Source organism: Mastigoproctus giganteus, chromosome 1 (assembly GCF_048544385.1).
Source record: "Mastigoproctus giganteus isolate SK-2022 chromosome 1, ASM4854438v1, whole genome shotgun sequence".
Classification (NCBI taxonomy): Eukaryota; Metazoa; Arthropoda; class Arachnida; order Uropygi; family Thelyphonidae; genus Mastigoproctus; species Mastigoproctus giganteus.
Window position 1 is genome coordinate 245,757,882 of NC_143575.1, and position 15,564 is coordinate 245,773,445.

Sequence of the window (15,564 nt, forward strand, 5' to 3'; positions counted from 1 at the left end):
TATAAATAAAATATTAATATAGTTAATAAAATTGGTGTAGGCCAAAATGGATGTCGGATGAACTAATGAGGCATATGGCAGAGAAGAAAAATGCATGGGATACATACAAATTAACACATGACACAGAAGCCTATGATAGATACAAGTTGATATGCAACCAAGTTACAAAGGAGGTTAGGCAGGCGAAGGCAGATTACGAGAAATCCTTGGCAAGGGATGCAAAGAAAAACAGCAAAGAGTTCTTTACTTATGTAAACTCTAGAAGGAAGGGGGTGAATCAGATTGGTCCACTTGATATTGATGGGTCAAGTGTTGATGATCCTGCTCAGGTAGCTAACAAACTAAATGAATATTTTGCATCGACATTCACACATGAGGAGTTATTCAGCGAGGGGAATGCCAGAGGTGTATTCAACTCTAGCAGTAAGCTACAGAATCTTGAAATAACTGGGAGTAAAGTGGAGGAGAAACTGTTGAAGATAAACACAAGAAAGGCACCCGGGGTGGATGGGATCTATCCAGTTATATTAAAGGAGGCAGCAAAGGAAGTAAGCAAACCCTTAGCCATAATTATGAGAGCTTCCTTGGACTCAGGGGAGGTACCCATGGACTGGAGATGTGCAAATGTGACCCCAATTCACAAGGGAGGATCAAAGGCTGACACAAGTATATAGACCTGTGAGCTTAACTTCTGTTCCAGGAAAATTAATGGAGGCACTGGTTAAAGAAGCACTGCAGGATCATTTAGACAAGACTTCAGTTATAGCTCAGACACAGCATGGTTTTGTTAAGGGGAAGTCTTGCCTGACCAACTTGATTGGATACTATGATGCAGTCACAAAAGAACTGGATGCAGGGAATAACTTTGATATTATATACTTGGATCTTAGAAAGGCTTTTGATACTGTTGCACATGGAAGACTGCTACACAAATTGGAGCAGTGTGACATTGGAGGCAAATTGCTGCTATGGATAAAGGGGTGGTTGAGGGGGAGAAGACAGAGAGTGGTAATCAATGGACACTGCTCATCGTGGACTGATGTTATTAGTGGAGTCCCTCAGGGCTCAGTGTTGGGTCCATTATTGTTTTCTGTATTTATAAATGATATTGATGATGGTATATCAAGCTTAATGTCCAAGTTTGCAGACGATACAAAGGTTGGTAGGGTTGTCAAGGACACTACTGACACTATGCTGCTGCAACAGGATCTGGAGAGGTTGAGCAGATGGGCTGAGAGGTGGCAAATGAAGTTTAACATTGATAAATGTAAAGTACTACACATGGGAAACAGCAACCCCAGAGCAACGTATCAACTCTGTGGTACTACACTGACAGTGGTAGAGAATGAAAGGGACTTGGGGGTGGTTGTGCAGGCAGATATGAAGTTCTCTGAGCAGTGCAGAAGGGCTGCAAGAGTAGCTCATGGAGTATTGTCAATGATATACAGGAATTTTTCCAGCAGGGATAAGGAGGTGATTATTCCATTGTATAAGGCGATGGTCAGGCCACACCTAGAGTACTGTATACAGGTCTGGAGGCCTCATTTCAAGAAGGATGTAGAGCTGCTGGAACGAGTACAGAGAAGGGCAACAAGATTAGTGAATGGAACAAAGGGGTGCTCTTACGAAGAAAGGCTTAAGTTTTGCAAATTACAGTGTCTGGAGACTAGGCACCAGCGAGGTGATCTGATAGAGGTGTATAAAGCCTTGAATGGTTTAAGCATGCTCAATGCTGATGGGATTCTTCCTCTAGCTCAGAAAAATCACCTGAGAGGGCATAAATTCAAATTGAGGAAAGACAGATGTAGGATAGACGTGCGGAAATTTGCCTTTAGCCAGCGGGTGGTTGGTTGGTGGAACAGACTTCCATCCCTTGTGGTGGAGGTTGATAGCCTAAATAAGTTTAAGGCTCAGCTGGACAGGTATTTTGAACGAACAGAGGGGTGAAGTGGAAGTGGGTTTTTTTTTTTTTTTTTTTTTTTGGCTGATGCTGCATAAGCTTGCTTTCTTGCATCAAATGCCTCTACTAATGCTAATGCTAATGCTAATGCTAAAATCAACCATTAACAGATATCTACATTACCTATTTTTATATTCTGGTTGTAAGAGCCCATCTAGAACTGATTTCAATCCAGATCACTTTACAATTTCCAAAAAACAGGAAGCTGAAAGGCAACAAATCATAGCTATGCTGATCGTGGTCAAGCACTTTTCAGGAAAGCTGCTGGAAGTCACATATTGTCCTATAACAAATGACTGTTAACCCAGTTAAATGATTTAGCTAACTAGGTCTCTTCCTTTATTGGCATGTCGCTGATGATAACTGAGGCTGAATATTGAGCCAATGTAGCTACAAGCTTGCTTCACCTTGAAACATGAAGTGATATAGCAGTGGACTTTGCAAGTCAAATAGCAGCATGGATATGATCTTCAAATTTTTGAATTTTTTTGACAGTAGTCATAACACATTTCCACTGCATACAGTTCACAGTGTCTATACTATATATTATCCTCCAAAAAGTATCCAGACACATCAATTTCACACTAATGTTATTACTATTCACTTCAATAGAGTGTTGGTTCTACTTTGGCTGCTATGAAAAACTCCACCCTCCCGTGTAGGCTTTTCACCATCAAATGGACACAGCTCTCCATTTCTCATGCAGAATGGTGACCAGCTCATCTACCAACTTGTCCCACTTGATCCAATAGGTCTTTCACAGGGTTCAAATTGGGATTCTGCACTTGCCATTCCAACTTTATAAATTCATATCCATGAACTTTTCTCAAACAGCACCATCAATATGGCATGAGGTATTATCTTTTTGAATCAGACATGGTTTTGAATCAATGATAAAGACTTACTTTAACATTTTGGAATTATCCAAAATGTTAAAGTAAGTGCCAGCATTCATGGTTTCCCACGCCATCACAAAAGGGTCCTAGGCCATACCACAATAAACTGTTCTATACTGTAATTCTGTGTTCTTTAAAACTTCATTATTTCCACAATGCACTTTAGTAGCAAATGTTCTCCAGGCATCTTCCCCATCCACCCATCTGATTGGCATACTGTGTTGAGATTAGGCATACTGATTTCTGCTGCTCTATTGATCAATTGCAATGTTTGTTGCACCATGCAAGATGAGACTGCTGATTGCAGGTGATATTTGGCTTGTACATTACCATTCTGCTAAGAAAACAGATTGCAGAGCTCTGCACATAATATTTTGTATCTAAATTCCCGCTGAACATCTTAATCTTCTGGTTGATGTTTTTCAGGAAAGTCTGATGAGATTGTTGTACTACCCTTCAGATAGTACTCTCTGGTACTCAGAAAGGTGCAACCATCACATGTAGTGAGATTCCATGGTCTTCCTGTGCATTGCTAAATGGTAACACTGTCATGCTTCCATTTCATGATAACATCATGGATGGTTGACTTTGGATGATATAGGCTGCCAACACCTGCACGAATCAGCAAGACAGCAATCAGATATCTGAAAATAACATACCTCTAAAAACAGTCAGTTCAGCTCTGTGTAAGATGATGAGAACTAACTGGTGCGACCCTTCTTTATCAACTGGCTTGAGTCACTTGTTTATCCAGGAAGGTCCAATGGACTGTAAAAAGAGGTGTCTGGATAGTTTTTTGAGGGTATTGCATATATCATCCAAAGTCATGATATGGTCCAAAAAAAAAAATGCATTTCCTTCAGTGTGATAACGTATCAGGTCTCCTTCTGCAGATAGTCCCATATGCAGTTTTTTCTGGCCATCATAAAGATATCTGAACATCCATTTGGAGCAAATTTTCATGTACTACACAACTTTCATAGATTAGTGTGAATAGACCTATAGCAAATGCCCAGCTCCATGGCCATATTATCATGTTATATAAAGGATACACTTGCAACTTTGAACACCACTGCGCTCCGTTGCCGCTATTAACATACATCAAAAATATGTAAATATAGGAGTAGTGACACTTTTGTCATTATAACTCTGAACACTTATCTCTATAATTAAATCCAAGGTAGTCTGCAATTTCTTTCATTCACTAGTTATAATTTACTTCATCCATATAACGACATATACTCCATAATAAATTTTATATACAACTCATACTTACTTGAAAGTCAGAATCATTAAAGTTATATACAGCATTCCACCCTCTGTACTGGAACCTCCTCCTTTCAATTAGTACAGCATGGAAAAAGCAAAGACAAAACACAAGCTTTTTATACTTTTCTGGCTTTAAAGATTGCTCAAAATATTCTTCTGATAAATATCCATATAATCGTCTCATATTGGATTTTAATCCCTATGCAATGCATAAATTAGATTACACTCAATCAGAATATAAATACATCATTATATACAATATATAATAACATGTATACTAACAAATATCTTGGACAACCTAAGATAAGGGTCTTCTGAAAATTTCTGGAAGGTGTCATTTGAAAATGCTTATAATGGGGTTTAATAATTCATAATCATTGATTGCTAAGTTAGCAATGTGATCTTAAAGTACAAATGACACAAAGTTACTTAATCAGCAACAAACTATGAAGCTAACTCTGATAGACTGGGTAAGGGCATGATGAAGGAATTAACAATTAAAGTTAGATTAGATTAATTAACATTAGCATTAGTAGTGGCAAATGATGCAAGAAAGCAAGCATATATAGCAACTTCCCAAAAAAAAAAAAAAAAAAAAAAAAAAATTACACCCCCCCCCATTTCACCTATTCATTCCCTCCAATAGTTTGTCTAGTTTTTCCTTGAATTTATTTAAGCTATCAACTTCCACAACTGCATATGGAAGTTTCTTCCAGCAATCAATCAATCTAGAAAAGTTGGACAGATGGGCTGTTGAAGTGGCAATTAAAGTTTAACATTGACAAATTCAAAGTACTGCTTATAGGTAGAAGTAACCCCAGAGAAACATACCAACTGTGTGGTACTGCACTTAGGGTGGTAGAAACTGAAAAAGACCTGGGAGTAATTGTGCAGTTATATATGAAGTTTTCTGAGCAATGCAAACAGGCTGCCAGAGCAGATCATTAGGTATTGCCAACAATATACAGGAATTTTGCTAATAGGGAAAAGGAGGTGATTATCCCTTTGTATAAGGCAATGGTCATGCCACACCTTGAGTACTGTGTACAGGTCTGGAGGTCTCATTTTAGAAAGGATTGTAGAGTTGCTTGAGCAAGTACAGAGAAGACTGGTGAGGGGAGACAAAGGGGATCCTCTTACCAAGAAAGGCTAAAGTTTTGCAAATTGCAGCGGCTGGAGATTATGCACTTGCAAGGTGATCTGATTGAGATGTATAAGGCCTTGAATGGGTTGAGCATTAGCCTTAGGATTAGCATTAGAGGCACATGATGCAAGAAAGCAAACCTTAAACAGCATCAGCCAAAAAAAAATCCTACCCATTTCACTGATCCATTCATTGCAAATGTTTTTCTAGTTCCATTCATTGCAAATGTTTTTCTAGTTCCATTCATTGCAAATGTTTTTCTAGTTCCATTCATTGCAAATGTTTTTCTAGTTCTGCCTTGAATTTATTTAAGCTATCAGCTTCCACAACAACAGATGGAAGTTTGTTCCAGCAATCAACTACCCACTGGCTAAAGGCAAACTTCCGCACATCTATTCTACAACTGTTTTTCCTTAGTTTAAAAGAAGAAAAACAAAATGGTGCAACTTAGATTAGAGAGAATTTTCTTTAATCAGTAAATTTTTCTAGGTTTCATTTTTACAAAATAAAATAAAATGTTCATTTTTCAAAATAAAGTTTATCAATTAATTTTGTTCTTACTCCACCTCATTACAATTGGTATTTTTTATTTTTCTAACTAATCATGCATAATTATTTCTACTATAAAAAAACCCTTATGATACTCACTTATCATTATTTTTCCTATTGAAACTATTTATTCCTATTGAAATTTCATTATTGAAACTATTCCCCGTTTAGTGTTGACTCAGTCAGTGTGGCAGTTTTTTTTCAACCTATTAACTGCACTGTGTGCGGTTTTGCTGTATATTCAACACACAAAATATAATATACAATAATAAGAAATTACATACACACTGGTCAAAAAAATATAACCCTTTGTATTAAGACAGTCAGAGACAGTCTGATTCCTTGAATCATAGCTCTTCTAAACACAAAAGACAACTTTTTTCTCAAAATTTTTTTAATAACTGGAAAGCAAGTGGTTCTTCCACATCTCAAAGATGTAAATGTGGCAGAAAAACAATATTCAAAGAGCAAAGCTCTCATAATCTAGGAGGCCTGTATAGAAAAATAGGACATCCAGATGAACTCTGGATGTCCTATTTTTCATAGGACATCCAGAATAACATCTGAATTCAACCACACCCAGAAGTGCCCTATTTAAACTGTACTATGTGCAGGGATTTGAAGACAAATTGGGTAGGTATTGGCAGCTGCTTGCGTGTTCGCAAGCCACTTGTTTCAGAGAAAAACAAAAAAACTTCACTTGCAGAGTTGCCAAGAACACAGTGATTGGACAGTGGAATAATGGAAGAAAGTCTTGTAGTCAGATGAATCACAATACACTTCGTTTCACTGATGGTAGCCAGAGAGTGCAGTGAGAACCTCATGAAGTGATGGACCATGTCTCCCTTGTTAAGACAACCCAAGCATCTGGAGGTGGTATCATAGTATAGGGAATGTTTCTTTGGCACAGAATGGGTACATTAATACTGGCGGAAGATCAAATGTCATCCAGGGAGCACCTGAGTTTTGTATCAGGTCTACTGCACTTTGCAATATTACACTTTTATCCCAAAGGCCATGTTATAAATAAAAATTCAAAAGCGCATCATGCCAGAATTGTGCAATGGTTTGGAGAACATGACATGGATTTCCACCATCTTCCCTGTCCCCCACATTTGGCTGATTTCAATCCCATTGAGAATGTGCAGGATGGGGGGAGGGCTACTTGGAAACAAAGTCCTTTTCCTTCGACTTTTTCACAGCTACGGAATATTTAGCTTGAAGAATGGTTACAATTAGACCAAAACACCTTATAGAATCCATGCTACACTGCACACTATTATTCGAAACTGGATAAAGGTTCACATTTTTTGAAGGAGTGTATGTAGTTTAGCAAATTGAATGTTCAAGATGTAGGGTTTCTCAACAGTACAGAGTCAATAAGCAAACTGTTGCTTTTAAAATGTAGAGTTAAAGTGCTTTAATTAATGTAATCTAATTTTAATTAAGAAGCTAATTGTTTTTACAGAGTATAACAATTTGTCAATAGATAGTCTTTTGCATCGAAACAAAATACCACAGTCCTATAATATCCTTACTGAAAAGCAATAATATTTAAAAGAGAAGTTCCACCAATAAGATAATCCTCTTTCCAATACTTCACTTTTATAAATAGGAATAAATAGCAAAGGCAATGTTCCTGACCTAAGCACAGATTAAACACTGCAAGAATAAGGTTGATGGAATATCAGGAAAATTATTAAAATATAAGTCACCTGGTGATTTATATTTTTGTCCAGATTCAGTTTACAGCAAATGGCTTATGCAAAAATTTAAACATGATATCCTTTCATCTCATATAGGTAATATGGATTGTTGTCCATCTCTGACATGCTTTTTGTATGATAGACTTGCAGACAAGATGTGATACTTGTGCTGATGATGCAGTTACACTATATGGCTGTTTGACAAAATAATTTGTACACTCATTCCCCACTATTCCAGAATGTTTTGGTATATAGCAAAATTTTACATTTGTTTATTTTCTTTAATTTGGAGCAGTTGATATCTTATTTGTTTCATGATAAAATAGCAGATTTATTTTGTAATGCATTTTTCTCAAAGAACTTGAGGATAATGTGAATAATTTACGGTATAAAAAGGTCTTGGTGCTTGTTAAATATTGTATTTCTCCATTAGATGATAATACAAATGTTATCCATTTGTGTGTGTGTGAGTGGGGCAGGGAGGGAAAGAACTAATCTAAGACTAGGTCATGCATTACTTTGTTAAGATGTATGTTTCGAGGTTATCGACATGTTGGACACGATTTTACAGCTCCGCAAATGCTAAGTTTTTGATAAATATATAGTTGTCATATTAATTTATTTTCTAGAAGTAGCTTATAGTCTCAGTCACGTTAATTAGTTCATTTTGAATTTCGATAGAGATTTTGAAAGTTAATACTTAGTGCCTGTAGAGCCTCTGTTCATAACTTGCCGCCATTGTTATTGTATATTAGATAGATAAAGAATAGCATAATGCATATCCTGAACTTGACAGCGTAAAGTTTAACACAAAACTAGATAGTCTAACACATAGCACTGTAGTAGGAATCTGTTAGCTTAGTATAGTATTATCAATTAATCAACAAAATTGATTAATCTTATTATATTTCATTGTTAATTAAATTGCACTTAAACAGAATCATGACCCAGACTAGAGCAGCAAACCAATGGGCACAAAGTAGCAGGAGTGCTGTGGCTTTGGGAAGAAAGAAAGGGGGCAATTCTCCAATGCATCACAGTCTAAAAAATGTGCGAAATATGAAATGTTTGTGGACCTATCTGAAACAGGACATGATCTTTAGCCAAGGTAGATGTGTGTGCTAGGTGCAGAGAGTGTGAAGAACTTAGGCGGCAACTTAGCATTCTGATGGGCATCTGTGAGTGTTTGAGGTGTAGGGTAGATGCCCTTGAAGAAATTAATATGAGGTGCCCATCAAGCTCTCAGCTGCCCAACTCAATACCAGAGCTGTCCTGTGAATCACGCAACAAAGCAGAAATTTTTTAAGGCAGAATGCACTGGTCCCACAGGAGCTAGCTATTGTCGATGACTCTACTGTCAGGTAGAGGGGGAATATATTATGCAAAAAGGAAAGATGGAACAGGACCAGGGTATGTCTGTCAGGGGCAAAATTTGATGATGTTGTAGAGCAGATATATTCTTCTAAGGGCTTGTGGCACTAATGACCTTAAGAGCAAGAGATCTGCAGATTTACTTAACAAGTACAGGTCAGTGTTGAAAAAAAAGTCGCGAATTAGGGTTAAATTTGAAAGTGTCTGCAATTCTGCTCAGACATGATAGGAGGGAGTATATGATGAGAGCATTTTCAATAAATTCAGCTTTGGAGAGTTTGTGCAAGGTTCATGGGATAGAATTTTTTTCACTATGGTCTGTGCTTGCTAACAGAAGAGACTGCTTTTACAGGGATGGGATACACTTAAATAGAAAGGGTGCAAAAATGTTTGCTCATGCTATCAAAGCAGTGTTAGGTGGGTCGGAAAACTGCTAGCTTGGGGGATTCAGAGACTAAAAGATTGACAGTAGCCACACACAGTGGTTCTTGCACTGCTTCTATTGGAATCAACAGCAGCTTAGAAAGCAAGTTGCAGAGAAATTTTCAAGAACTGCTGGAAGTCATCATGGAACAAGTAAATACATGGGCTTTTTTTAAGGTAACTAACAGTAAGAACAGGTGCATGTATACTTGCCTGCACACCACCAATGCTAGAAGTATAGTAAATAAATTTGATGACTTTGAAGTGCTGGTCAAGACATCAAAGGTAGATATTGTTGGGATATCAGAGACATGGTGTGAAACAGAAAAAACAGTGCAGAATTGGAATTTGTGGAGTAAAAGGTGTACAGAAAGAATAGACAGGTTAGGAAGGGAGAAGGGTTATGCTGATAGTTAAGAAACACAAAATCTAAGGAAGTACATCCAGTTGACATCGGTGAACAATGGAATGTTGGGTCAGTTTGGTGTGACATAAGAATGGGAAAGGGAAAATGAGAGTAGGAGTGTTTTATAAGCGTAATGACTTTGATGAATACAATGAACAATTGTACAGAGAAATAGAGTGGTCCAGTAAATGAGAATGTCTTGTAATGAGGAATTTTAACTTTCCAAATATTGACTGGAAGTAGTGGATTGGTCATTCACATGCTAGCAAGACTTCTGTAGATTTATTGGAGGACTGTTTTCTACAGCAACGTGTTTGAGGGGCAACAAGAGGGAGGAATACTCTTGATCTGATTATCAGTAGTGATTATTCATGCAATAAGAATTTGCAGTTAAAGGAACCACTAGGTGGCAGTGATTTGCAGTTAAATGAAACACATAGTGGTTCATTTAACTACAAATGTGCAACTCGAAATGTGCAAATGTATCTCCAATACACAAAGGGGTTTCAAAAGGTGACACAAATAATTATAGACCTGTTAGTTTAACTTCTGTTTTGGGGAAAATAATGGAGTCACTGGTTAAAGAAGCATTTCAAGATCACCTAAACAAGACTGCAGCAATAGTTCAGCACACCATGGGTTTGTTAAAGGGAATACTTGTCTGACCAGTTTGATTGGATACTATGTGTGGTCACACATGAACTGGATGCAAAAAATATTTTTGATATCATACACTTGGATTTCAGGAAAGCTTTTGATACTGTTGCACATAGAAAACTGCTGTACAAATTGGAGCAGTATGGCTTTAAGGGCAAGTTGCTACAATGGATAAAGGGATGGTTGAGTGGTAGACCACAGAGAGTGGTAATAAATGGATACTGCTCTTCATAGACTAATGTTATTAGTAGAGCCCCCCCCCCCAAGGTTCCGTGTTGGGCCCATTGTTGTTTTATGTATTTATCAATGATATTGATGAAAATATATCAGGTTTAATGTCCAAGTTTGCTGATGATACAAAGGTTGGCAGGGCTGTTAACGACAGTAATGACAGTGTACTACTCCAACTGGATATAGATAAGTTGGGAAAATGGGCTGAGAAGTGGCAACTGGAGTTTAACATTGACAAATGCAAAGCACTGCACTGCACTGCATATGGGTAGCAACAACCGAAGAAAAACGTACCAACTGGGTGGTACTACACTCATGGAAGTGGAAAGTGAAAAAGACCTGGGGGTAATTGTGCAGCCAAAGCAGGTCATGGAGTCTTTTCAATGATATATAGGAATTTTGCTAGCAGGGAGGGAGGTGATAATTCTGTTATACAAGGCAATGATCAGGCCACACCTAGAGTACTGTGTACAGGTCTGGAGGCCTCATTTTAGAAAGGATGTAGAGTTGCTAGAACGAGTACAAAGGGCAACAAGATTGGTGAGGGGAACAAAGGGGGTGCTCTTACCAAGAAAGGCTTAACTTCTGAAAATTGCAGAACCTGGAGAGCAGGCACCTGCGAGGTGATCTGATTGAGGTCTATAAGGCTTGAATGGGTTGAGCAAGCTGAATGCTGATGGGATTCTTCGTCAAATTGAGGAAAGATAGTTGTAGAATAGATTTGCGGAAATTTCCCTTTAGCCAGCGGGTAGTTGAATGGTGAAAGAGGCTTCCATCTTTTGTTGTGGAAGCTAATAGTCTAAATAAATTTAAGGCTGAGCTGGACAGACATTTAGAATGAATGGAGGGATGAAATGGAATGGTTTTTTTTTTTTTTTGACTGATGTTGATAAGCTTGCTTGCTTTCTTGCATCGTATGCCTCTACTAAAGCTAATATCACACCAAACTGACTCGACACTGCACTGTCCAGTGATGTCAACTGGCTGCACTTCCTTGGATTTTATGTGTTTCTTAACTAATGGCATAACCCCTCCATCCTTCCTGTACACACTGTACTCTTCAAATTCCAGTTCTGCATTCTTTATATCTGTGTGACACCATGTCTATGATATCCCAACAATATCTGCCTTTGATGTTTTGACCAACACCTCAAATTATTTTCCAAGCTCCTAGCTTGGTAAAGCTAGAGGCTTGTGGTGCACCCTCAATACACCCTCAATTGGTATATATGCAAGCATACATGCACCTGTTCCTATTCTTAGCTACTCTAACACAACTGATGTGTTTACTTGTACAGCAATGACTAACAGCAGTCTCTGAAATACCCTGCATCTTGTTTTCCAGGCTGCTGCTCATTCCAATAGAAGCAGTGCAAGAATCACTTTCACCCCTGCCAGCGGCTACTGTTAATCTATTAGTCTGTGTATCTCCCCAAGCTAGCAGTTTTCCAACCCACCTAACACTGCCTCGACAGCATCAGCAAATATCCCTGCACCCTTTCTATTTAAGTGTATCCCATCCCTGTAGAAGCAGTCTCTCCTGTTAAAAAGCACAGACCAGGCTGAAAAAAATTCTACCCCCTGAGCCTTGCACAATCTTTCCAGGGCCGAATTGGTCGACAAGGTTCTCATCATATACTCTCTCCTATTGTGTCTGGGCAGAATTGCAGACACTTTCAAATTCAATCCTAATTCACGGCTTTTTTTCAACAGTGACCTGCACTTGTTAAGTAATTCTGCCAGTCTCCTACTCTTAATATCATTAGTGCCAACGTGTACAACTATATCCCTTTTGTGCCCTTAAAAGATGATATCTGCTCTAAAATGTCATCAACCATTGCACCTGGTAGACATACCCTGGTCCTATTCCACCTATCCTTTTTACACACTGACAAATGACCATTTCCCTGACAATAGAGTCACTGACAACTACTAGTTCCTGTGGGACCAGCGCATTCTGCTTTGGGGGTTGCCACTGTGTTGCGTGATCAAGTGCAAGCTCTGGCATTGATGTGGGCAGCTGAGAGCTTGATAGGCCCCTCAATTTAGATCCTTTGAGGGCATCCACTCTGTCCTTCAAGCTCTCATATAGGCCCATAACAATGCTGAGTTGTCGCCTGATTTCCTCACACTTCTTACATTGCGCGCGCGCGCACACACACACACACACACACACACACACACACACACACACACACACACACACACACACACACACACACACACACACACACGCATAAAGACATTCCCCTTGGCAATATCATGTCCCGTTCCTGATTGCTCCACAAACATCAAACAAGCAGTGCATTTTAAAAAAAAAACTAAGAAAAATAATAAATTGCAGTTTCAGGATGATATTGTTCTAATTGAATCTAGAGTTAAACTAAACATAATATGAAATGAAGAGAACAAAACATGTCATGGAAAATTGGGTTCACAGAAGCGAATGACTAGATTATCACTCGTGGTTTCAGAGAAACCCATTAGTCCTAATCCAATGTTTAAAAAAGAAAAAGAAAAATCAACCTTTAAAATTATTATACTACCATTAATAATAATAATAATAAAAAATGGAGAAAAATCAGCTTTTCAATTATTCTGGATAACTGATGTTCCAGATAGCAGACGTTCTACAGTATTTCAGTAATGAAAAGTTGCCTTAATTTTTCATGACTAACTTTTAATAATTTTTTAAAAGGAAATGGTTTTTCTATTACAATTTTACAGATAAAACTTCCATAACTACACAGTTTCCAATGAACAAATAATCAATGCTGAACTACTGATTAAATCTCTCTCTCTCTCTTCTGGAATCTGTTATGTCTGATTCCAATGTGGCAACTCGTTTTTCATTCTCTGATAGCATTTACTACTGCTTCAGAAATAAATTTAACTGTTAATAATTGAAGGAAAAAAATCAATGAATATGAAAACACTTAAAAATTTCCAGTTAATTATATAACTAACAGTTTTTAACACATAACTGATAGTTTCCAGTTATTAAATAATTATTAACTTTTAAATGAGAACTCTTTCATAGTGCAGTTTACTTAAGATTAATCACAGCTGTATATTTTTTGTCTGCAAAAACATGGAATTAATGTTTTTTATATATTTTTATAAAAATCTGATTATATAAAAATTAAACAGGTTTATACAGCCATGCTATGCCTTCCATACAAGATTTTCATTTTAACTCATTTCATTTTAAGCATTTTAGGCCATGAAGCAATTGCATAGTTTTCTTTTTATTATTTATTAAAATTTATTTGGGAGAAACAGCTTCAACCGATGCACATTTACACTAAATAATGCCAGCATAAGTGAAAATTTAAAGGAATTCCAATTCCTTTATTATCTTGATGTATAGGCAAAGACAGAAATTGTTTCTGCCTATACATTAAGATAATAGCAATCATTTCTATAATTAAAAATTCATAATATAGGCTACACACCAAATATAACTTTAATAAGCTGTTCAGCACTGCTGTGTGCATATGTGTGGTTGAGTTCCAGTCCTACACAGTAATGTATCATTGGAACTGGGACATAAATAAGAAAATAAAATTTGCTTTACCTTTGGAGGTTCTGTAGTAATCTTGATTCCATTCTGTAGAATGGATATAGGGAAGTCAGGATGGGGTACAGAGCTAAGCCATAATCGAAATTCAGGATGAACAGCCTGAGAATATCTAATATCATCAACAATTTTTTCTAATTTTGGCATCCAGCTTAAGGAAAGATGGCAGTTTGCTAAGAATACCCAATCTCCCTGAAATACAAACAAATCAGAAATATTAAAGAATTTACATTCAATATAAATAAAATTGTGGTAAAGAGAAGCATTTCTATCTTAATTGCTCTTCAGTGTTTTTGATAGTATTTATGGTGCCTATTATTATTATTATAGAATAAATAATAACAATAATGATACCATTATTATTTTTTATTCTATAAATAATAATAATAAAAATAGTAATAATAATAATAAATATAGTAATAAGGGGAATTTAAAAGTAGCTAAATTCTCCCTACTTGGGAATATCTTGTTTGACTAATACAGCTGTACTATCATCTGTTAATGCTTGTAAAAGCTATCAATGTAGTTTCTTAAGTGTGCATGCAAAGTGAAGAAATATGCAGGATTTCTGCATATGATTTTAGCATAATGTTATCTTACAAAACATTATGCTGAAAATGTATACTAAACTCAGATATTATGAGGATTTCCCGTGTGCCATTAAAATAGAGGAAATTCCCCCCTGCCACCACAGATGAAATCCTCTAGTCCATCATGTATTTTAATCATATTCTATATTTTAGCTCATAAATTCAGGAACTCAAAAGGAATTGCTGTAAAGGAGATACAAGGCAGCCTCAGCAATATTGTGTACTTTCACAAGTGATACCAAAAATCATTTCTTTCTATTTCAATGCAGATAGTGTTATGTGCGGTAGTCTAATAATATAGATAATCAGATTTTCATAAAAAATATAATTTAATACTGTTTACATGCGAATTCATATATATATATATATATATATATATATATAGTGGAGGGAAAAAAAAACTCCATCACGTTAAAAAAAGTATTTTTTTTATTTTTTTTTTTTTTGGTAGTTGTTGGCGCATCAGCTTCTGTGGCCATAGTGCACCTCCTAAGGTTTTTTCAGTACTTTGATCCAAGCCCGAGGCGGGATTTGAACCCGCGACCTTTAGGTTGCCAGGCAGGCACTTTACCCACCTGGCTAGCCCGGTCAGCTTAAAAAAAAGTAGCATTTGTAGTGAAACGTATAAGATATTGTTTGATTACGGTCATTTTGTTTGTCGCAAAGCAAAGCTATTGCGTCAGATAACACTTCTATTACATCAAACAGTAATTGCAAGGTATTGTATCAGCTGTTTCTACAAATACGGTGTTGGAAGGGTATACATGCTCATTAGTATCCTG

General features: G+C 37.0%; 1 protein-coding gene across 1 annotated transcript in view; it reads right to left on the reverse strand.

The window, feature by feature from the left end:
- The window catches only part of kl-2 (dynein heavy chain 2, axonemal kl-2), a 1,174,416-nt gene that overhangs the window by 95,325 nt on the left and 1,063,527 nt on the right, over positions 1–15,564 (reverse strand). The window contains exons 70-71 of the mRNA XM_090369487.1: positions 14,190–14,384; positions 4,133–4,324 (exon numbers count right to left, since the gene is read on the reverse strand). Coding sequence (XP_090225613.1) covers positions 4,133–4,324; positions 14,190–14,384 — 387 coding nt within the window. The remainder of the gene's footprint in view (positions 1–4,132; positions 4,325–14,189; positions 14,385–15,564) is intronic.